Here is a 23,604-nt window from a genome sequence, read left to right as displayed (position 1 = left end):
TTAAAAAAAATTATTCTCAGCTTCTAGAGTTTCTTCAGTCATAACATTCCAAACTCCCTCTTTGATCAATTTAATTTGTGCTGGTATGTTGATGACACATTTTCATTTCTAAACGCAACCAATTGGAAGAGCCCCACCATCTCATCAACAGTGTATTCACAGGGATTAAATTCACAAGGTAAGAAGAAACTGACAGTCAGCCTCCGTTTCTGGATGTTAAGGTAGAAAGACTGACAAACGGGGAGTTCTAAACCTCAGTATAGAGAAAAGCAACCCATACTGATCAAATCCACAGCAACCACCCCAGCGCCCACAAACAAAGCTGCATTAGGACACACTGCAACACTCCAAATTATGCCTGGAACAAGAACACTTGTACAAGATTCTAGCTTTAAACAAATATCCCCGCAATTTCATCCGCAGATGCCTATATAACAGACAACAACAGGAGGACACAGTACAACCTAACACACTTCCCTACATCAGGAACATATCAGAACTGGCAACAAAACTCCTAAGACCACAAAGAATAATGGTGGTGGCCACCAAGCCCGCAGCCACTCTATGACAAACGCTTATAAGGATTAAAGACCCCATTCCCACAACATGCAGAACGAACATGGCTTACAAAATTACCATGCAATGACTGCTACAAACATTACATCGGACAGACAGGAAGGAAGTTAACCATCAGAATACACAAACATCAACTAGCAGCAAAATGGCATGATGAACTCCCCTTAATATCTGCATATTGAGACAATGAAAGTTTAAATAGGACAAAGTAACCATACTGGCCCAAGCCAAATATAGACATGGACAGGAATTCCTAGAGGCATGGTTCTCCATCCATACATCAGACAACAAACCTATAGAATTGGACCCCATATATAAACCCATACAGATCAAAACCGGAAGTGGCAGGACTCACCATAACGGACTGGACAGTATAAATTCCAATATAAACAGATAAATAAATAAAAAGCGGGACGTAACACCTGCACTTCATCAGAGGCTCACTGATGATGTTTCCTAGAATGGTGACGAAATGTCTGAAAACTAACCTTCCAGCTCAGCGAGCAAACTCACACATCCAGTATAAATTCCAAGCGGAATAGAATAATATTGCTTGCTTTGTCAGAGGCTCCACTGATGCCACCTAGCATGGTGATGAAACGTCTGAACAAAAACAAGCCAGCTTGGCAAGCAATTCAACAACCTCATCAGTTCCAAAGTTGTACAACCCTCCAAAAAAATTGACTCATTTCTGTCTTAAAAGGGTGACACTTAATTTTAGAACAGTGCCTCTGAATTCTGGACTCATCCACAGAGGGAACACCCTGTCAAAAATTCATTTTGTCAGGACTGCTCAGGATCTTGGATGTATACAATGAGCTCATTCATTCTTCTAATCTCCGGTTGTAAAAGTCACACCTTATCGAATTTGTCCTTAAGACAGCCCACTTATTCCAAGAATCAATCTAATAAACCTTCTTTGAATGGTCTCCAAAGTATCTATATTCTTCCTTGAATAAGAGGCCAAAATTGCATTCGGAGTTTTGAGATGTGGTGTCATAAACTTTAGCTAATATACCTTCGCTCCCCTTATCTAAGTCATTGTTATAGTTCGTAAAAGGCTGAAGCCCCAACATAGATCCCTGCAGGACTCAATTTGTCACATCCTGCCAATCGAGAAAAAGATCCATTTATGCATACAGGTATAACATGTGTTTTGTTAATGTGAATTGGCTGTTTTGCAATTGATAAATAGTGGACGTTGTTTGGATAATGCAAACTTTCTGATGTAAAATATAGCGTTTTTTTTCTCTACAGCGATTTCTCTAAAACACAATTTTCCGTGGCAGTTTTCAATAGTGCAAGGTTACACAAGAATGTAACTATCAAGTTATAGGAGAAGTACCTGTACTGATTTCTGTCAGCCAACCAATCTTCTAATTTGCAGGGTGGCTGACATTTTCTTCCTGTCCGTAAATGCACTGATGGTGGGGTCTTGCCTTCTTGAATTGTTGGTACCTATTTGAAGTAGGTACACGTACGGTGCTGCTGCTGAGGAATTTTTGGGATTTTAACCCAGTGACAGTGATGTATTTCTGGTCAGATGGTGATTGCTTTGGGAATGAACATGCAAGTGGTAGCTTTCCGATGTGTTTGCCGCCCTTGTCCTTCTAGGTGGCAGTGGTTGTGGGTTTCAAAGTTTCCGACTAAGGAACTTTTGAATTTTTTCCAGTGCATCTTGTAGATGGTACACACTGCTGTGCATTGATGCTGGAGGGACTAATCCTGCAGCATAACCACTTGTGGCGCCTTGTCTAACACCCTGTGGAAATCCAAGCATAATATATCTGTCAGCTCCCCTTTATCCACAGGGTATATTCCCACTTCAGAGAGCTCCGACAATATTTTAAAATATATGATTTCCCTTTCACAAGATCATGCTGTGCTGCTAGGTCAAAATTCTGGATCTCCCTTCCTAATGGCACTGTGGGTCTACCTACCCATAATGGATGGCAGCAGTTCAAGTAGGTAAGTCACCACCTTTTGTCAAAGGCATCTAGGGATAATCAATGACTGCTGTGTCAACCAGCAATGCCCACATCCCATGAATAAATTAACCTTAAAGTGCCCAGTTGTGATAGTCCCAACCCCCAACCATAACTAGAATAGAGAAGTCATGCTTGCTGCTTTGCAGTTTGAAGGATTGTTACCAGAATCTAGCAAATTTTGGAAAATTTAAGCCCAATGCATTTACCTCCTCATTTACGACCTTGAGATCCTAGGACAAAATTCACTAGCACCTGGGTACTTGTTGGCCCATAGCTCTGTCAGCTTGCTAAGGCTTCAACTTTAAGTCCCACTCCATAGTTTGAGTACAAAATCAAGGCTGATGTTCCAGCAGTAAGTTCTGCATTTGTCAGAGCTGCTTTCTTTTTATAAAACATTGAACTAGTGTTTCATCTGCATGGCCAGTTCGATATAAAGTACGACACTATTTTAATGAAGAATGGATTATCTACAGTGTTCTGGTCAATATTTTTCCCATAACCAAAATCACAGAATCAGATTATCAGGCCATGATCACAAATACTATCTGGGAGCTTGCTGTATGCAATTGGGTGCTATGTTATCCAACCCAACATAATGACTGCACTTTAAAATTGCTTAATTGTTGCTTTGAGAGGTCTGGTAGTTATGATAAACATGTAAAACGCAAAGCTTTGAGTGTCTCTTTCTCTTCCTGTCTGATTCCACCGAATTTCTTGTATCCGAAGTGTGCTCCTTCTGTGATCTTGTCTATCTACTAAAATCTCCTCTTCCAGCTTCTGTACTTTTGCACCTCTTTACCTGAATTCAAAGCCTCCTCAGCATGTTCTCATGGCATTACTTTTTTGCTCCTTCTAGCAGTCTTCCTTTATCTCTTTTGTTTTCTCTCTCTCTCACCCTTTCTTGATCCTGTCCACTTTTCAATTAACTGTCCTGATAAAAACTTTAAGTGCATTATGAGGCTTGTAGACTTTTAAGCTATGGACAGGGTAGAATTGCAGATTTAAAAAAAAATTCTGACCCAGCATGAAGAGAAGTATGACTTTCCCTTCTTCGTATTCTTCTGACATTTATGCAAGTTCTTATGGCTAAGGGTAGGCGGATGTGCAAGGCTGCAGTAAAGAAGCAAATAATATTTAAAAAATGCTAGGTTCACACCATTTCTTGCATTGCACTACCCTTCAACAACTTGTGCCCAGCGACTTCCACCTAGGTGTTGGAGCCTGTAGGTGTTACTGTATATTTTAACTTGGTAGTTGTCACTTTACTGTTGATACCTAAAACTATTTCTGTGCCATTCTTCAAAGTCAGGGCTTTGACAAGCTGCACTTTTGAAACTCGAGAAAATTTAGGTTTTTAAAACTTTGTCTTATTTGACAAGGTGAAGGACGTAAGGAAGCATATTGGGAAATTCTTTTGATTCTCAAGAGTGGAGAAATTAAACTGCAAGTTATGGGAGAGATATTATAGCAATATTCATATTATTGGGGAAAATTAGATTGATATTAACAATACTTAAGTGTTTGAATGTTGTTTCTTTAATGTTGAAAGAAGTTATTTTTATTTCACATTTACAGCATTTGCAGCATTTTGCTTTTATTTAGAATATCAAGTTGCACAAGCAGCACAAATAGCATTGTTACTGTAATAGGGTTTTCAACCAGACAGTGCCAGAATAGATTTGGAATTAATAAAATCTGGGAATAACATTTGCTTTTGAATATTCAGTTACCATGCGATCAAAGTTTCATCTTATGCAAAACTCAAACAGAACATATCATTATGGAAATGGAGACTTTAATTTCACAGTTGAAAGCTATATTTTTATTTAAATTTGTCAGTATCTATCCAGAAATGTCAAGTTGATATGGATACTATTTTACATTTGCGGCATTTTTATGAATGATGTTTGCCCCTGTGTATATTAGACACAATATTTCCGCAAAAAGTGAACATTGGTAATTGTTGCCAGAATCTGCCTGAAAATTGTATTTTGCAATTCATAGTGCTGAAAATCTAATAATTATTTATTAATTATATTTCCAGCCCTATAGAGCAGTAATCAAACCAGATAATTTCTGTTTATGGTTGATCTACACTACTGTTATCAACTGGGACATTGCAGGACCTGTTTGATTAATATTCCTAAGTCAAAACTCAAAATTATTGTACAGGCTGAAACAACGTTGCAGTAAAAGCTATGAAGGCTACGAAGTCTAATTATATGAAACTTGCTTTTTTTAAATAAAAGGTGAGCCAGGTTCAAAAGTCCGGGCCGTTATTGATAATGAGGATTTTGCTGCCAGAATCGTTACCGATGAAGGAGAATATAACGTAGAGGTATTCTTGACTTCAGTTACCTTCATAAGACGTTATATCTTGAAATCCTGAAGTCTATAAGTGTTTTTTTGTGTTCAACTGCTGTAATTCTGAAAGAGAACGTGGCTTAAAATGTTTATGCTTAAGGTCAAATATATTAAATTTTGAATCGTGTGAGCTGTGTAAATTTATAACACCAACAGTGGCCAGTTAACTCAGTTTTTGATTAACGTGCACATTATGCACTTTTGGTCTTTTGCACCCTTTCTACAATATGCCCCAACCTGTGTACGATTCTGTGGGTTGAGCAGAACTTTGTACGAGATTAATATTGTTTCTTTGCGCTGTTCCTCTTATACTCTGCCCTGTTGACTTTTTTTTCATGTTTTAAGTATAACCACGTGGTATTCCTACTGGGATTCTGTGGATTGAGCATTGAATCTCTTAAACAGCAACATTAGATAACAACATTTTTGGATCCAGTTCAACACTGAGCTCAGCTATAAATCTCACACCATGCATTGCCAAAGTTACCTGCTTACAACTTCACAATCTCTCTTTTTTTTTTCCCCCCCCATCTTCCTCTTTTTCTCTTTCTCCTTCTGTCTGTCTCTGTCTTTCTTTCTTTCTTGCTCTTGCTTCTCTGAAATTTAATTAGTGTTTTTGTCACTTTTCAATTTGACTGTTCAGTTGTCCTCCTTTCTGGCTTACCAATCCTCTTACTTCCCACAAACTCTTACTTCTGAAATGCAACTAATTCTTTATTACTGTGTTCTCGCTGACTTAATTTAAAACTTAATTTTTGTAATTTTATGTTTAAACTTTTGTCTTTAGACCCTTATGGAATCTTACTACAGATCCCAAATCTTTTGATTTTTTTTCTGTAGACCTGTCTTCTGACTCTGCTATAGTTTAGGATCTGTTCTCTTCACTCCACAGTTTTGGGCTTGGCTTTCACTTTATAAGCTTTTTCTTCTTTGATTTTATATTCTTTTGAAAACCTCCAAAAATGTCCTTTCTTCAGCTGAGCTTGCAATGACCCCTCTATGTCTCTATGTTCGTGAGTGTCATTTTAGTTTTACAAATTATATGCTTATATGTTATCTCAATACATCTTGAAATAGTTCTAAGAATAGTTACAGTTGAAGTTGTGAAAACATGCTATACAAAAGCGCAGGCTCTGTTATGGTAAAATTGGTCAATATAAATTGTGGTAACTTCTTAGATTTTTGTTCACTTAATTTGTGCTGATAAATTTCGTTCCTGTTTCTAGCCCCTCTGGAGGTTTATTGACGCTGAGCCTGTTGAAAAATTGTTGGCATACAAATCTGAAGATGTTCGGGAAATTGGGCGTTTAAAGTCATCAAATGTTTGTGGTTACATAAAGTTGAATGATTCTGTACTTTTACCAGAAGAACTTGATGATGATTTCGATACAGATGTTTCTACAGGTAGGTATATTTGAGAAAGTAATCTAATTGATGGCTTATGGTTACATGGTCTGATCATTTCGAAAATTGCACTTCAGCCAATTTACCTTCTGTCAGCATAGTTGAAATACCAGTGTATTGACTTTACACTTCTTTTAAAATATTAGCATACAACGCTTAAGCTATTTTAAAAATGTACTTTTCTCATTAGCACCAGGTGCACGTGGCTTCCTCCAGTTCAGTTTCGCCGAATTATTTGTGCAAGTTAATAGCTTCTCAGTTTTTCCTCAAACCCATTCTCAGTGACTTGTAGTGCAACACACCCCGTGAGATAAAATTGCAGAGATTAATGTTGCCTTTTGTGGAACGTAGCACAGCTGAATGAAGGGTGTGCTCTTGAACAGAAATGACTACTATGGAGAACTTATAAATCCTCAGGGCATGTAGATAATTATGGTTTCTTGTACTCGATTAAAAACTTGCACATAAACTATATTCTTTGATTGTTCAAATTGACTTAAAAATAATTTATTTAGTAGAAATACATTTTGTGAAGGAAACTTGAATGGTGAGTCTTCAACTGAAAACTAATTATTGGAATTTGGTTCTTTTGAAGCCAATAATTGGGGCAGTGCTGCAGCCTCACAGCACCAGGGACCTGGCTTTGATTCCAGCCTCGGTGACTGTCTGTGTGGAGTTTGCACATTCTTCCCGTGTCTGCGTGGGTTTCCTCCGGGTGCTCCGGTTTCCTCCCACAGTCCAAAGATGTGCAGACTAGGTGAATTGGCCGTGCTAAATTGTCCGTTGTGTTTAGGGGTGTGTGTGTGTGTGTGTGTGTGTGTGTGTGTGTGTGTGTGTGTGGTTGGGGGGGGAGGGGGGACGGGACACTGCTAGGGGCACTGTGGATTTGTTGGGCCGTAGGGCCTGTTTCCACACTGTAGGGAATCTCATCTAATCTATAACCTCTGCTGATGATCTGTTTGACTCATTTGCATAAAACTATTGTTGCTAATATTGTGCAGTAACGTTTTGTCTCAGTTCTGGTACTACTTTCCATTCCCTTTTTTTTAATGAAGGTGCAGGGAACCTGGACTTGTGCCTCTGCTGTCAAAAGGATAGACAGGTGAACTACCCCTACAGTCTCCATCAATGCCCACTTTGGCTCCTGACAATTACTGCCTAGGCAGGACATCTCTAATCAGTACTAGAAACAGGCAAGATAGCTTAATAAATTGTAATGCTAAAGATGCCTTAAGCTATTTTAACATATTTAAATATACCTGTATTACTTTGGGAAAGGGCTTTATCAGCCTGTGAATATAGAGAAGCATTTTGTGTATAAGTAGAAAGAAGTGGGCTTTAGAAGTTAAGAAAGCAGCGTGAAATCATTAGATGTATTTACTTCATTCAGTTATTGCATTGATTCAAAGATCAGAACATAGACAATATTAAAGATTCTGAGCACTATTCCTGGTGCAAAGCTTTTCTTTTTCAGAATCCACATTGTGTAAAGTGTTTCCTTCACCACAGTGGAAATATTCTCAAACTCTTTGGAATCTGTTTCATTTGACATAGTTGTTTAAGGGCCAAGTCAGGCGAATAGATTTAAAATGAAAATAGTCACGTTTCTGTGTCACGGAAAGGAGATTTCAAATAAGATAATAGGAAGAATGTTTTTGAACTCTCTGCAGCTCTGCCTCTGTTCATTTAAGATCTAATCTACTGGAGAAATGGACAAATGGTCTCTGATACTGGCTTCTAAAGTACCTGTTCTTATGGGATCTAATGCAGAGAAGTTCACCGCTTTGATTTTTGCCAGGTAGCTGTCAAATTTGGCTCTCAACTAAAATTGAGTATCGTGTTTTTTGGCCCTGCCGCCTCACTCTGAGGGCTTCTGGAAGAGGAGGGATATGAGGCTAAATGGAGGATTGTGGCCTGTACTGGTCCTGTAAAAATTCCTAAAAGAGGAAGTTTCTGTCCCAATTCTTTTCATTCAAAATGTTTGAAGTGCTACCTAGTCAATATGTAGTTGAAAGTCAGTGTTTCTTTTTCTCTTGGTACTTTCTTTAAAAAGGGTGTATTTTTCATTTTGTTTCTCTACAGAGGATACTTTTGAACACTGAAATGTCCTATCCCTTGTTCTGAAATGATGAAAGGTCAAAAATCTGAAACATTAATTGTTTCTCCTCTCCATAGATGCTGCCTACATACTTACGATATGTTGATTTTATTTTAACCTCTACCACAGGCTTGGGACCTTTTTCTTGTAGAGGATGCTTCTGACGGTCTGGCAGTTGGGGGTTATTAACTTTTATAAGCTTTTCAGTCATCATTTCACGGATGTGAAGTAGATTTCTCTTGTTTACCTCTTCAGTAGCTTTGCCTTTAGAAGGAAACCTTGTTCTGTCCTAAGAGAAATAGAATCAGTCTTGACAGGCTGCCAGAAGAATGTTATTGAAATAGTAGAAACTGTAGATGCCGGAGAATGTAAGATAACAAGGTGTACAGTCGGATGAACACTACAGGCCAAGCATCATCAGAGGAGCAGGAAGGCTCACATTTTGGGCCTAGACCCTTCTTCAGAAATCAGATTTCTGATTTCTGAAGAAGGGTCTAGGTCCGAAACATCAGCCTTCCTGCTCCTCTGATACTGTTTGGCCTGTTGCGTTTATCCAGCTATACACCTTGTTATCTCAGAAGAATGTTATTCATGCTTTGTTTTCTGTGAGCTTCCACTTCCACTTACCACCTTTCAGTTAAATGTGTTTTGTTACTCTTTTAAGTTTCATTTAGTAGCACAGTGCAGATCTTCCCAAGTGGCTACGTGCTTGCTATTCTGCACTCTTATCTGACTGCATGAAAATGACTCCTGAAAATGATTATCCAAAGAATATTTAGCCACTTATACATGCTGCATTGTTGTCAGGCAAGATCAAACATTTCAGCTTGATTTTGAGCAACGTGGGACATTTCCTGAAAATATGGGCCATTAAACATCCTGAAACTTGGAGGTCGTATAGGAATTGCAGTTAACAGGTCATAGCTTTCCTCTACTGTAATTACAAAATTAAAATAAATGTCAGGAAAGTAAATAATTGCTGCTAAGTAAGTTTTAGCTACACTGGACCAGCCATAAAATACTGTGGCTAGTAGAGGAGGCCAGAGACTGGGAATTCTGTGGTGAGTAACTGTATCCTTAACTCTCCGAAACCTGCCTGCCATCTACAAGGCACAAGTCAAGAGCATTTTGGGATACTCTTCACTTATCTGGATGAGTATGATGTCTCCAGCAATATAAGAATGTTAACACCATCCAGGAAAGCCTGCTTGATTGACATCACCTCCACTACCTTAAACATCCATTTGCTCCTCCTCCACTGGTACGTGATGGTGGCTGTATGTGCTATAGACACGATAAATTGCAGCAACTCACCAAGAATTCTTTGACAGCACCTTCAAAATCTTTGTTCATCTAGATGGTGTTATTCAACAGCAAATGCAGGGTAACACCACAACCTACAAGCTCCTGTTCAAGCCACACACCATTCTACCCAGGACTATATTGTTATTCTTTCAGTGTCACGGGATAAAAGCCTGGAATGCTCAAACATCACTGGGAATATCTACCAGATGGTGTGCAGCAGTTGTAGAAGATGGCTGATGGCCACTGTCTTGAGGGCAATTGGGGATGGGTGATTGGCCACTGACGCCAACATCCTATGAAAATGTAAGAATGTTTGCAAATCTCGTTACATCCGATTTATGTGGAATTTTTGAGTTTTGGCACCACTATTTTTCTTATTCCTTTTCTCTTTATTTCTTTTGTTAGTATTGGTTTGCCACCTGTTGATATGAGAGAACAGTGATAATTATCAATTTTTGGTGTTATCCATCTTTGATGTTCTTTTTGATGGATTCGCACATATTCTTTGCTTCATAAGTGATAGAATTTTGTGCTAAGTCAAGTAATGTCTTATTTTAAGATTGGGTTTTATTTTCTCTACAAAACCCTGAAATAGTTTGGAGAAAACATGATTGGTTATTTCAGACATAAAAATCTAATGTGGAATTTCTGGCCAGGTTTTATACTTTGCGTGGTTGATAATTAATTTGATTCTTCAGGTGCCCCTATCCTGACTGAACTCCTCAGATTTTCTATATTACAGTAGCACAGATGCATTTGTATCAGCATTATAAAATATGCCAGATTTTAACTTCAGTTACAATAGACACAAGATTTTGACAAATCAATTCAACGCAATTTGGCGAGTTATATCTTAAATTTTGTGTGCAAACCAGTAATTTGCCACTCTGTTGTATTATGTATTGATGATACTCCATGGTATGTCTGTATTTTACTTAACTAAAGTGAAGAGTCTGCTTAAAAAAAAACTTATACCTGTTCAGTTCATGTGTTATATTTGTGTTGTATATGTTTGTGGATGTTTAATTCTAAGCAATATCTTTTTTCTGCTTAAGTTTAATACACAAGTCTAACCATTTTTAAAAGATTTGATTCTGAAATTTTAATTGCTCAACAGAATATATCCAGCGACAGAAGAGGCAAAACGTCCTAGATCCTGAAAAGAATACTTGCAAAATGCTGGTTGTAGCAGATTATCGCTTTTTTAAACACATGGGACGTGGCGAAGAGAGCATCACCATCAATTATTTGGTAAGGATATTCAAAGATGAATAATTTTAAATGTACTCTTTTTGGTTTACTGTTTAAACTACTTTTTAGCTCTCACAAGCAATGAGCTGAGATAATGAAGTGCATTCATATTAATTGATCTTACATAGTTGGGTAAATGTACGCACTTTAACTGGCTCTCTGTTTTTCAAACACTGACAGTAGTGGTAGCTTGAGAGCACTTTGTCTGCTTTCCTGTCAGTTTAGTCACAAGTAATTTAAATGCCCCAGTTCTGTGTTGTATTTGGATTCTAGTGTAGAGTCACTGGACTTGAAACTTAGCATCTGTGGGAAGAAAGCAGAGTTGCCAGACCTAAGTTTTGCTGGAAATTTCTGCTTTTGTTTCAGATCTCCAGCAGTTGCAGTTCTTTATTTTGTTTTGTGTTGTATTTGAACTTGTTTTACACCTTGTCAGCACAGGCTTCTAGATTACTGTTCCAGTAACATATCTAATATCACTGTCGGCTATTTTAAGGTTCATTGTTATTCTAACTGAATAGTTTAAACTTGCTTTTCTAAATACAGATTGAATTGATTGACAGAGTAGATGATATTTATCGGAATACCACTTGGAACAGTGCTGGTTTCAAAGGATATGGAGTGCAGATCGAGGAGGTAAATCATTCAAAATATGCTGAATTTTTATTTTTAACTCATGTGGCTACACAAAGTCAATAGTTCAGTTCTTATAATCTTAGTTCTGTTGATTTGACTGGGTGGCTGCCTTCCTTTTTAAAGCTGTATTCATGGGCCAGTACTGAACTTGAAAAGTAATCCTGTCAATAGTCTGGCTTATTTACCAACAACCATTATTGTGGTGTCACCTAAAATGACTTGAATGTATTCAAGTATGCTTGTGGGTATTTGAAGTAACATTCAGTACCTTTGCATCTGCTTTTTGACAATTGTGTAGCAAAGTTGATGCAATGACCCGTGTGTCTATTTATTTCAGTTTTTGATAAAACGATAGACGTTTGGCCGAAAAACACTGAATAAAAACTGAAAGAACTGTGAATGCCATGAATCAGGAACAAAAACAAAGTCGCTAGAAAAGCTCAGCAGGTCTGGCAGCACTTGTGAAGGAAAAAACAGAGTTAACGTTTATGGTCCAGTGACCCTTCTGAGGATCCTGGACCCAGACCCAAAATGTACTCCCAGACCTGCTGAGCTTTTCCAGCAACTTTCTTTTTGCGTCTAAAAACACTTGTTGGAGTATACAGTTGCGCTGAGCATAGTTTTAATTAACCAAAGTTATTATCTCAGAATAAAATTTAAAGCTTAGGTAGCAGAAATTATTTCCCTAACTGGTAACAGCAGTCATACAGGATCAGGTTAGTGCTAGTTAACAGGCATTGTGTAGCCAGCTGTCCAACATTTAGTTTATAGCTTGCATTTACGAAGCCCATTAGAAAAAAGGCTCATAACTGAAGTCACAGAGGTGGAGACAAGATAGTCAGTCTGTAAGTCAGAGATTTGAGAGATGTTAAGGAAGCCCTTAAGGGAGAGGAGCGAATTAAGCTCTTCTTGAGCAGATACTTGAATTCATTGCTCAGAGGTGACACAAACAGTGGGATACACAAGTTTGGAATGAAACTGATCAGATTTAGGAAGTTGTTTCTAAGATTTGAGGCTAGGCTGTAAGAAGAGGCATGGAAAGATTTTAAAGAGAAGATATGACAATTAAGTGTGGTGGAATGAACCATTGTAAGTCAGTGAGGGCATGCGTGATGATTCTTACTGCAGTAACAGTGCATTGGGTAAGCTGTAGTTTTTTTTTGTTGAGGGGTGGGGCAAAGAGAAAGAATGGGCTGCCAATAATGAGTGTATTGGAGTTGATAGCCTACTTTACACAAATTCAAAAATTATTTTTAGGATCCTTGCAACAAACTCACTTCTGCCTTCCAAGGATATAAAGACATGAGTAAGGGTTTCAACAACAAAAGGCTGAGATAGAGAGAGAAATGACCTTGGAACAGAGGTGGAACTAGGTGGGCATTCTGATAAATTAGTCAGATCTCATCTCAAAGTCAAACAGGATTCCAATGTTTAAAAATATTCCATGTAAGCCAGAGACTTTGGTTAAGGAATTGATGGAGTTAGCAATGTCAGGGGTGAGCCCTGAAGTGGAAAGGCACTGATTTTTTTTGATAGTTTCGGCAATATTTATAAAACACCTTATTAATGCAGTGAAATATTCCAAAGTGCTTCACAGGAGTATTGCCTGATAAATTTGACCCTGGGCAACATAGAGTTGAGGACTGTTGGAGCTAAGACTGGCTAGAAGACCAATAAACAAAGGAGTGATGGGCACTTGGGACTTGGTGCATGTTAGGATGTGGAAGCAGACGTTTGGATGAACCCAAGTTTATAGATAGATGTTTAAGCTAGGATAGTGTTGAAATAGCCAAGTTTAGAGGTAGCATTGGAATGAATGAGGGATTTAGCAGCGACTAAGTCAATGCAAAGACCTTTAGAAATCATACTTCCCTACAGCATGGAAGCAAGCCATTTGGCCCATCTAGTTCACACCTACCCTCCAAAGAGCAGCCTGCCATACACACTCCGTACCCTAACCCTGGGTAATGTCCTGCATTTCCCATGGCTAACCCACTTAATCTACACATCTTTGCACTGTAGAAGGAAATTGGAGCACCCAGAGAAAACCCACGCAGACATAGGAAGAGTGTGCAAACTCCACACAGACAGCCACCTAAAGTTGAAATCAAATGCAGGCCCCTGGTGCTGTAAGGCAGCAGTGGGCCACCATGCTGTGCTCTGCATGGAGACAGTTTTTGTTAAGGAGGTGCAAATAAGCATCCTGTCGACAGCACAAACATGTCATTGGATGATGGTGGAAGCCTCATGATCTCATTGTTTCATTCTCTCTCTGACTAAGCTATGCAAGCCCCTCCTAAGTTCTGTTCTTTTGGCTTGGGTCTACCACTTTTTTGAAGGTCCTATTTTAAGGTGATTTATATCAGTGCATCTTTTTTAATGTTACAGATCATTGTCAACAAAGAACCAACAGAGGTGAAAGCGGGGAAGAAACATTACAATATGGCCGGGAGTTATCCAGAAAACAAAGATGCTTGGGATGTTAAGCCTCTGCTTGAGGTAAGGAAGACCCAGAGAGAAATATTACTTTCAAGGAGCTTAGTTTTGTTATAGACACTGAAACTATCGCACAATTTTAAAGGAATTGCTACTTCGAAGTTATAGTTGATGCACTTTATGTACTAAAAAATTTGAAAATTTCCTAAATTTATGTAAAAACAAATACAAGACTATAACTGTAAAAATTCAATGATATATATTTTTGGAACCTAATATGTATTTAACAAGTGATGAAAATTAATGCAAAATGAATTGCAGTGGCACCTCCTGCACCTAAACTGAAGGGGCACCAGTGTTCTTGCGGAGAGGTTTACTAGTGCTATTCAGGAGAGTTTAAACTAGTATGGTGGGGCCTGGGAACCGGAGCAGATGGTCCGCATGAGGACAAAGTATTGAGGTTAAATAGGCTGAACCAGCTTGACAATGAACTAGCTCATTGAACAAGGCCGGACTATTGAGGAGGACAGAAGGGAGAAATAATAAAAGAAAGCTGGCGGGCAGGATGGAATGTTTAGCCAAAATTAATTATTTTGTGCAAATGCATAGAGTGTAAAGAATAATTAAGTGAGCTGTCACAGATTCAAAATGCAACTTGATATAGTAGCTATTATGGAGACATAGCTGCAGGATGGTCAGGCCAGGGTTCATAGTTCCTTGAAAGTGGAGTTGCAGGTAGATAGGATAGCAAAGAAGGCATTTTGTATGTTTGCCTTTATTGGACACAGTATTGAGTATCGGAGTTGGGACGTCATGTTGAAATGACTGTACAAGATATTGGTTAGATCGCTTTTGGAATTCTGGTCACCCTGCTTTTGGAAGGACATTGTGACACTTGAAAAGGTTCAGAACAGATTTACAAGGATGTTGCCCGGGTTGGAGGGTTTAAGCTACAGGGAGATGCTGAATAGGCTATTTTCCTTGGAGTGTCGGAAGGTTTATGAAACATAAGGCGCATGCATAAGGTAAATTGACAAGGTCTCTACCTGAGGTGGGGGAGTCAAAATATTGAGGACACAGCTATAAGATGAGAAGGGAAAGATTTGAAAGGGACCAAAGGGGCAACTTTTTCCACACAGGATGGTGCATATATGGAGTGAACTGTCAGAGGAAGTGGTGGAGGCTGGTACAATTAAAACATTTAAAAGGCATCTGTATGGGTATATGAATAGGAGGAGTTTAGAGGGATTAGGGCAAAATGTTGGCAAATTGAATTGGATTTATTTAGGATGTCTGGTTGGCATGGACGAGCTGGATCGATGGGTCTGTTTCTGTGTTGTACATCTCTATGACTGGCAACTATAAATATCAGGTTGTAAGGTTTACAGAAGGGATAAAATGGAATTGCGGGTGGAATAACATTATTGTTTAGAAACAGAATCACTTCTATGGTGAGGGACAATGTAATGAGAGGAAAGCACCCAGTGGCAAACCGTGAGTGGGATTGAGGAATTGGTAGCAATTCAGAAGTGCTAAATTTATTGCAAAACTACGGTACAGCAAAAGAAAAGGCCCTTTGGCTCACCAAGCCTGTGTTGATTCCTAGTCCTTGTTTAGATCAGCTACTTATTGCCCATGCGTGATACCTCTCCCTCTGTTCACCTCATGTTCACGTATCTATCAGGATTCGCATTAAATGGCAATCTTCATTGGCAATCTGTTCCAGGCATCAACCACCCTTTGTGAAAATGTTTTCCTGCACTTTTTTCCTCAAAACCTTTCCCATCTCACCTTGAACCTGTGCCCTTGTGTAGTCGACCTTTCAGGAAAAAGCCTGACTTTCCACCCTGTTTATGCCTTTCATAATTTTGTACATGTCTATCAGATTGCCCATGAACCTCCTGTTTTCCAGTGAAAACAATCTGAGTTTATCCAACCTCTCCTCATAACTTAAAGCCCACCAGAATAGGCAACTTTCTGGTAAACGTTCTCTGCACCGTCTCAGAAGCATCCATGTCCTTCTGGTACGTGTGGCAACCAGAATGACATTGCAGTGCTCCTAATTTGGCCTAGCTCAAGCTTTGTACAGCTGTAACATAACTTGCCAGATTTATATTTGATGCCCTGTCCAATGAAGGCAAGCATGCTGTGTGCCTGTTTGACCACCTTTTCACCTGTATTGCCACTTTGAGGGATCTGTGGACCTGTATGCCCGGATCTCTCTGTCTGCTAGTGCTCCCAAGGGTTCTGCCATTTATTCTGTAATTCGCCCTTGAATTTGATCTTCCATAATGCATCACCTTGCATTTGTCCAGATTAAACTGTATCTGCCATTTCTTTGCCCAAATCTACAATCTATCTATATTGTGTGATATTCTTTGACAACCTCCTCACTATCTGCAATTCTACTAATTTTGATGTCCTCTGCAAACCTACTAATCAGACCACCTGTGTTTTCCTCTAGATCATTTAAATGTATTACAAACAAAAAGACCCAGTACTGATCCCTTCAGAACACCACAAGTTATTGATCTCCATTCCCAAAAGCATCCTTCGACCTCTACTGTCTGTCGTCTATGATCATGCTAATTGTGTATCCATCTAAGCCCACCTTGGGTCCCATGAGACCACCTCTGTACCAGCCTGCCATGAGGTATTCATCAAATGCCTTACCAAAGTCCATGTAGACAACATCCACTGCCCTTCCCATATCAATCATTCTTGTCGCCACCTCAAAAAAATCAAAGTTGGTGAGACATGATATTCCCCGCAAAAATCCATGCTATCACTAACAAGTCAACTTGCTTCTAAATGTGAATAAATCCTGTCTCTCAGTATCTTCTCCAACAACTTCTTCACCACTGACATCAGGCCCACCAGGTTGTACTTAGCTGGATTATCTCTGTTTCCCTTCTTAAATAATGGAACAGCATTGACCATTCTGCAGGCCCCAGGAACCTTGCCTGAGGCCAAAGAGGATGCAGAGATATCTGTTAGGGCCTTTGCTATTTTTTTCTCCCGAAGTGTCCTGGAATAGATCCTGTCTGGCCCTCAGGACTTATCTGCCTTAATGTATTTCAAGACACCCAACACTTCCTTCGTTATATTGACTTGCCCAAGAATATTTACGCATCTTTCCCTAACTTCAACCTCAACATCCCCATGTCCCTCTCTTTAATGAGTATTTTGCATCAGTATCCACCAATGATGTCGACCATTTCCTCTAGCTCCATGCATATCATCCATGTGCCTATCCAAGAGTCGCTTAAATGTCCCTCGTGTATCTGACTCCACTACCACCACTGGCAGTGCATTCCACACACCCACCATAGTCTGTTTTAAAGAACCTACCTCTGACATCTCCTCTATACTTTCCTCCAATCACCTTGTAATAGTCATTTCCGCCCTGGGAAAATGTCTCTGGCTATCCACTCTGTCTATGCCACTTATCATCTTGTACACCTTGATCAAGTCACCTCTTATCCTTCTTCGCTCCAATGAGAAAAGCCCGAGCTCCCTCAACCTTTCCTTGTAAGACCTGCCCTTCAGTCCAGGCAGCATCCTGGTAAGTCTCCTCTACACCCTCTCTAAAGCATCCACATCCTTCCTGTAATGAGGTGACCAGAAATGAACACAATATTCAAAGTGTGGTCTAACCAGGGTTTTATAGACCTGCAACATAACCTCGCAGCTCTTAAACTCAATTCTCCTGCCAATTAAAGCCAACACACCATACACCTCCTTAATCATCCTATCAACTTGGGTGGCAACTCTGAGGGATCTGTGGACCCCAAGATCCATCTGTTCCTCGACGCTGCCATGAATCCTGCCATTAATGCTGTGTTCTGCATTCAAGTTCGACCTTCCAAAGTGAATCGCTTCACACTTTTTGGGGTTGAATTCCATCTGCCACTTCTTTGCTCAGTTCTGCATCCAGTCAATGTCCCGTTGCAACCCACAACAGATAGGTCGGCATAATGTCGTGGGCCGAATGGCCTGTACTGTGCTGTACTGTTCGATGTTGTATAACCTTCCTCCTTTATGCTTGTGTGACCTACTCTTTCCCTAGCTACACTCTTGCTCTTCTCATTAACTTTGCTGGCCAAGGATATTTCAGTACCCCTTCTAGTCTTTCTAACTCTCCATTTGAGCTCCTTTGTACTTTATATTCTTCAAAGACTTCATGTATTTTTAGTTGCCTAGAGCTTGGGTATGTTTCCTTTTTTTTGACTAAACTAATAATTTCACCTGTCAACCCATGTTCCAGAATCCTGCCTTTCCTTTCCTTCATTTTCACGTGCCCATCCTACATACTAATCACTTGGTACTTAAATGACTTCCACACATCAGATATGGATTTACCATCCAACAGCCATTCCCAATCCACATTTTCTAATTCTTGCATAATTTGACTATACTTGGCCTTTCCCCATTTAATGCCTTCAACTGAGGTCCACTCTTGTCCTTATTCATAAGTATCCAGAAACTTGTGGAATTATGGTGACTATTCCCAAAATTCTCCTCCACTGAAACTTTGATCATCTGGCCGGGCTCATTTCCCAATACCAGATGCAGTATGGCCCCCTCCCTCCTTGACTATACATATACTGTTTCAAAAAGTCCTCCTGGACATAGCTAATAAATTGCTCCCAATCCAAATCTCCAGCTCCAAGGGAGCCCAGTCAATGTGGAGGAAGTTAAAAATCCCATCACAACAATCCTGCTACTTTCACACCTTTCCAAAATTTGACTACATGATTTCTTCTTCTAACTTCCTTCGCAGCTGGGAGATCTGTAGTACAATCCCAGCATTGTGATTGCACCCTTCCTTCCTCTTCCTGAGCTCAATATATAACAGAAGTTCCCAAACTGTTTATGCCTGTATGAGTTAAGTTTGTTGAAATTTAGTTTCCCTGTTTAAGTTGGCTTTTTCTGAAGAATCAATTTTTTAACTTTTCAGCAATTCAGTGCTGATATAGCCAAAAGTGCTTCCAAAGTTTGCCTTGCACATCTATTTACCTACCAAGATTTTGAACATGGAACACTTGGATTAGCTTATGTTGGATCTCCAAAATCACGTGCATTAGGTGGCATATGCCCTACACGTAAGTCCAAATGTAAATGAAATTTTAATTTTTAAAATTTACTTTAGTAGTGAAAAAAATGGATAAAATGTGTTATTATTTTAAGTTAACTACATTGGAACAAAATTGTTGAATAATGAAAATGAGATACATTGGGACTACTTTACACATGCATGCAACAGCCAGCAAGCGTTGTTGGTTGCACGTGTTGGGAAATCATGGGCATGTTACCTGTGATTTTTCTGCTGAATGTGTGAAGTGTTTCTACAGTTTGTGTAATTGGACAAGGTTTCTCCTAGCAATGTATAAAAGTATACGAATATGAAGACCTTTGTGATCCGATGGAGACCAAAACAATGAGAATCTTTTGTCTTCATCTTTTGGGAAAAGTGCGTCAATAGCTGTGACATCTAGGAATGTTTTTTCACCAGCCTATGATCACCCAACCATGGAAAAAATAGTGTACCTGAATACTGGATTAACCAGCACAAAGAACTATGGGAAAACAATCCTCACCAAGGTAAATTATGCATTACAACTTTCTTCATTTTGTAAAAACCAAACGAACCGCAGATGCTCTAAATCAGGAACAAAAACAAAATTGCTGGAAAAGCTCAGCAGGTCTAGCGGCATCTGTGGAGCAGAAAACAGAGTTAACGTTTCGTGTCTGGTGACGCTTCCTCAACAGTTCTGAGGAAGGGTCATCAGACCCGAAATGTTAACTCTGTTTTCTGCTCCACAGATGCCGCCAGACCTGCTGAGCTTTTCCAGAAATTTTGTTTTTGTTTCTTCATTTTGTCTTAGTTTTCTTTCAAAATTTTAACTTAGTCAGGCTTTTAATATATGGATTTTGTTGAAGTTGAGAAGAACTCGTACTGTTTATTTTGGTTACTTGGTTCTTGTTGAAGAATAAGTTAGTGTATTAACATATGTAAGTATACATACTGTTTTGTGGTTTTTTTTTAATTTTAGCTTTGCTAGCAGTTAGTTCAAAAATAATGTAACTGTTGTTCAACTGGTGAAATACAGTTATCTTGATATACCAGGGCCACATATACTCGGTCACAAAGAGTCATCTGTTACTTGTTTTTCCCTGACCTATCTCCTTTCTCTCAAACTTCAGTCACACCAAATATTTAAATATCATTTTGAGCTTGGGATCACTTTTTTAGCTTGTTAGTTGTGAATTTGAGAACTGAATTGAAAAGAAGGGATGGGACAGGAAAAAGTAAAATGACTGGATGCAAATTGTAACCTTGTTCCAAGTTCAACTTTTCCTTTGTTGCACACTCTTGATTTCATTCTCCACCTTAAAGAAAATGTCCAGTCTACAAGCTGATCCAGGTCTTTGGCACAGCATTGACATCTCGTGAAACGGTTAAGTTTTTTATGGGACTCAGCTGATGAGTTGGAATTTGTACTAAAATGTGGCCGTGGTCACTCTGTATTTTAAAAATTCACAATTAATTTAAAACGATTCAGATATGGCAGTAGTGCCAATTGGTTATTCTGTGAATCTTATTGTACTGAATTATTTTTGAATGTATTTTGTATGAGCATAAAATGACAATATATTGTCTGTCAAGTCCCAGCTGCTTCATGTGTGTTCTTTTCCTTGTATCTCAATCAGTAGAATCCCCACAGTATAGAAACAGGCCGTTTGGCCCAAAACGTCCACACTGCATTTTCCATGGCTCACACACTTGACCTATACATGCCTGAACACTACAGGGTAATTTAGCATGACCAATCTACCTATCTTGCTCATCTTTGGACAGTGGGAGGAAACTGGAGCACCCAAAGGAAACTCACGCAGCCGCGGAAGAATGTGCAAACTACACACTGACAGTGGCCGGAGGCAGAAATCTGCGCACTCCTCTTTTGTTTTTTTTTACCTTTTTGGACTCTCTGAATTTTGAGATTCATTCCTTTTCATTTATAGGCTATACAAAATTTAGAGCTGACTTGTGGCGGAGAAGGGAATGGAGTAACAATTTCAGTTCATTTGTGTTATTCTAGATTTTTGTGTACCAAATTCCCCTTGGTCTTTGCTTTTTCTTCACAAAACAGGCACAATGTATGGAATGAAAACAATTCCCTGGTTCAGTGATTACTATATACTTTAAATCATTGTCTAAAAACTTATAGAAAACAAATGTTTAGTTTTAAACCCTGTAATCATTCAGCATTTGGGATTGATTTGGAATGTGATATGCTGTTTTGAAACGGGGTGGGAAAAATCTCTCATTGCGTTTATCTTTCATGACTTTCTTCTCATTTCTGAAAGATTACACAATGGTAGATTGTCTGTTGTTTGAATTTTAAGGTGTAGATAGTAGTTTATCTAAAGAATTTTCTTGATTTTAATTTCAAAACAGGAAGCAGATCTTGTTACCACTCATGAATTAGGTCATAACTTCGGAGCAGAGCATGATCCAGATACCCAAGAATGTGCCCCAACTGATGATGATGGTGGGAAATACGTCATGTATCCCATAGCAGTGAGTGGTGACCAGGACAATAACAAGGTACTGTAGAACTGAGTTTTTATTGCATGTAGATTACATCAGTTTTTAGATGACCTAGTGTCTAAGGAATGTACAACCAATGCCCTGTTAAGATTTAATTGACTGGCCCTTGGATTTTTGCTGATCAGCCTTTTCTTAATATATATCAGTGCACTTAAACTGTAAAGCACTTTTTGAATAAAATTTAAAAGGATGTTCCATGCATATTATCATTTCTTTTATTGTTCATACTTGGGTTCTCTATTTAAATCCAGTTCAGAGTGATGACATTACATTGAAACATAGTCTATTCCTGCTTCTGTTTTCTATTTGGCCCTTTGAGAGTGCTTTGCTGTTTATGATCATGGCTGATCATCCAATTCAGTATCCTGTTCCCACTTGCACCTCCATACCCTTTAGCCCTCTCAAAAATTGTGTTTTTGGCCTCAACTGCATTCTGTTGCAGAGATTTCTGCAGGCTCACCTCTCTCTGGATGAAGAAATTTCTCCCTATTTCAGTCCTAAATGACCTATGCAATATGATTAGACCATGATCCTGGTTATAGATTCTCCAGTCATCAGGGGGATCCTTGCCTGCATTTACCCTGTCTCATCCTGTTAGAATTTTATAGGATTCTTGTTATCTGCAATCAATTCAGTCCTAACCCATTCAGTTTTTCCTCCTGTGTCAGTCCTGCCATCCCAGGAATCAGTCTGGTAAACCTTGTGCACGAATCACAAAAGGTTAAAATACAAAAACTAATGGAATGTTATCAATCATTAGGGGAATTGAGTACAAAATAAGGCGGTTATGCTTCAGCTATACAGACCAACGATGAGACCATAGCCAGTGTACTGTATACTGTATTGGTCACCTTATTTAAGGAAGGATGTAAATTTGTTAAAAGCAATTCACAGCAGGTTTACCAGAGTACTATCTGGAATGGGTAGCTGGTCCTACAAGAAAAGGTTAGACAAAGTAGGTTCGCATCTGCTGGAGTTTGAAAGAGCATGCAACTACTGTTGAAACATATAAGATTATGCGGGGATAGACATAGTCAGGATATTTCCTCTTATGGAAGGATCTTGAACTAGGGATCACCTTTAAAATTAAAGTGTTGACAATTTAAAACAAATGAAGCAAAATTTTTTTTCACTCAAAAGATCTGAATCTTTGGAACACTTCCAGAACAGGTGATGGAAGCATGGTCTTTGAATATTTAGGGAAGAAGTGGATAGATTCTCATTACACAAAGGTTTAAAGTTACTCGTGGTAGGTGACAATGTGAGCTTGAAGTTAAAATCATAGAACATAGAACAATACAGCGCAGAACAGGCCCTTCGGCCCTCGATGTTGCGCCGATCTGTGAACTAATCTAAGCCCCTCCCTCTACACTATCCCATCATTATCCATATGCTTATCCAAGGACTGTTTAAATGCCCCTAATGTGGCTGAGTTAACTGCCTTGGCAGGCAGGGCATTCCATGCCCTTACCACTCTGAGTAAAGAACCTGCCTCTGACATCTGTCTTAAATCTATCACCCCTCAATTTGTAGCTATGCTCCCTTGTACAAGCTGACATCGTCATCCTGGGAAAAAGACCCTCACTGTCCACCCTATCTAATCCTCTGATCATCTTGTATGTTTCTATTAAATCCCCTCTTAGCCTCCTTCTCTCCAATGAGAACAGACCCAAGTCCCTCAGCCTTTCTTCATAGGGCCTGCGCTCTAGACCAGGCAACATCCTGGTAAATCTCCTCTGCACCTTTTCCAATGCTTCCACATCCTTCCTGTAATGGGGCGACCAGAACTGCACACAATATTCCAAATGAGGCCGCACTAGCATTTTGTACAATTGCAGCATGACATCACGGCTCCGGAACTCATTCCCTCTACCGATAAAACCTAACACACTGTAAGTCTTCTTAACAGCACTATCAACCTGGGTGGCAATTTT

At 39.2% G+C, this 23,604-nt stretch overlaps 1 protein-coding gene across 2 annotated transcripts in view; it reads left to right on the top strand.

Moving 5' to 3' along the window:
* Positions 1-23,604, top strand: part of adam17b (ADAM metallopeptidase domain 17b) — a 66,603-nt gene that overhangs the window by 21,942 nt on the left and 21,057 nt on the right. Inside the window, exons 4-11 of one of the 2 annotated variants that reach the window (XM_048531485.2) lie at positions 4,814-4,902; positions 6,155-6,332; positions 10,853-10,986; positions 11,530-11,619; positions 14,008-14,118; positions 19,016-19,172; positions 19,571-19,659; positions 21,518-21,667. In XM_048531485.2, coding sequence (XP_048387442.2) covers positions 4,814-4,902; positions 6,155-6,332; positions 10,853-10,986; positions 11,530-11,619; positions 14,008-14,118; positions 19,016-19,172; positions 19,571-19,659; positions 21,518-21,667 — 998 coding nt within the window. The remainder of the gene's footprint in view (positions 1-4,813; positions 4,903-6,154; positions 6,333-10,852; positions 10,987-11,529; positions 11,620-14,007; positions 14,119-19,015; positions 19,173-19,570; positions 19,660-21,517; positions 21,668-23,604) is intronic. The other variant, XM_048531486.2, reaches the window with a different exon arrangement.

The sequence above is a fragment of the Stegostoma tigrinum genome, chromosome 4 (assembly GCF_030684315.1).
Source record: "Stegostoma tigrinum isolate sSteTig4 chromosome 4, sSteTig4.hap1, whole genome shotgun sequence".
Taxonomy (NCBI): Eukaryota; Metazoa; Chordata; class Chondrichthyes; order Orectolobiformes; family Stegostomatidae; genus Stegostoma; species Stegostoma tigrinum.
The sequence above is the reverse complement of the archived record's forward strand: the minus strand, read 5'-3'. Positions and strand labels throughout refer to the sequence as shown.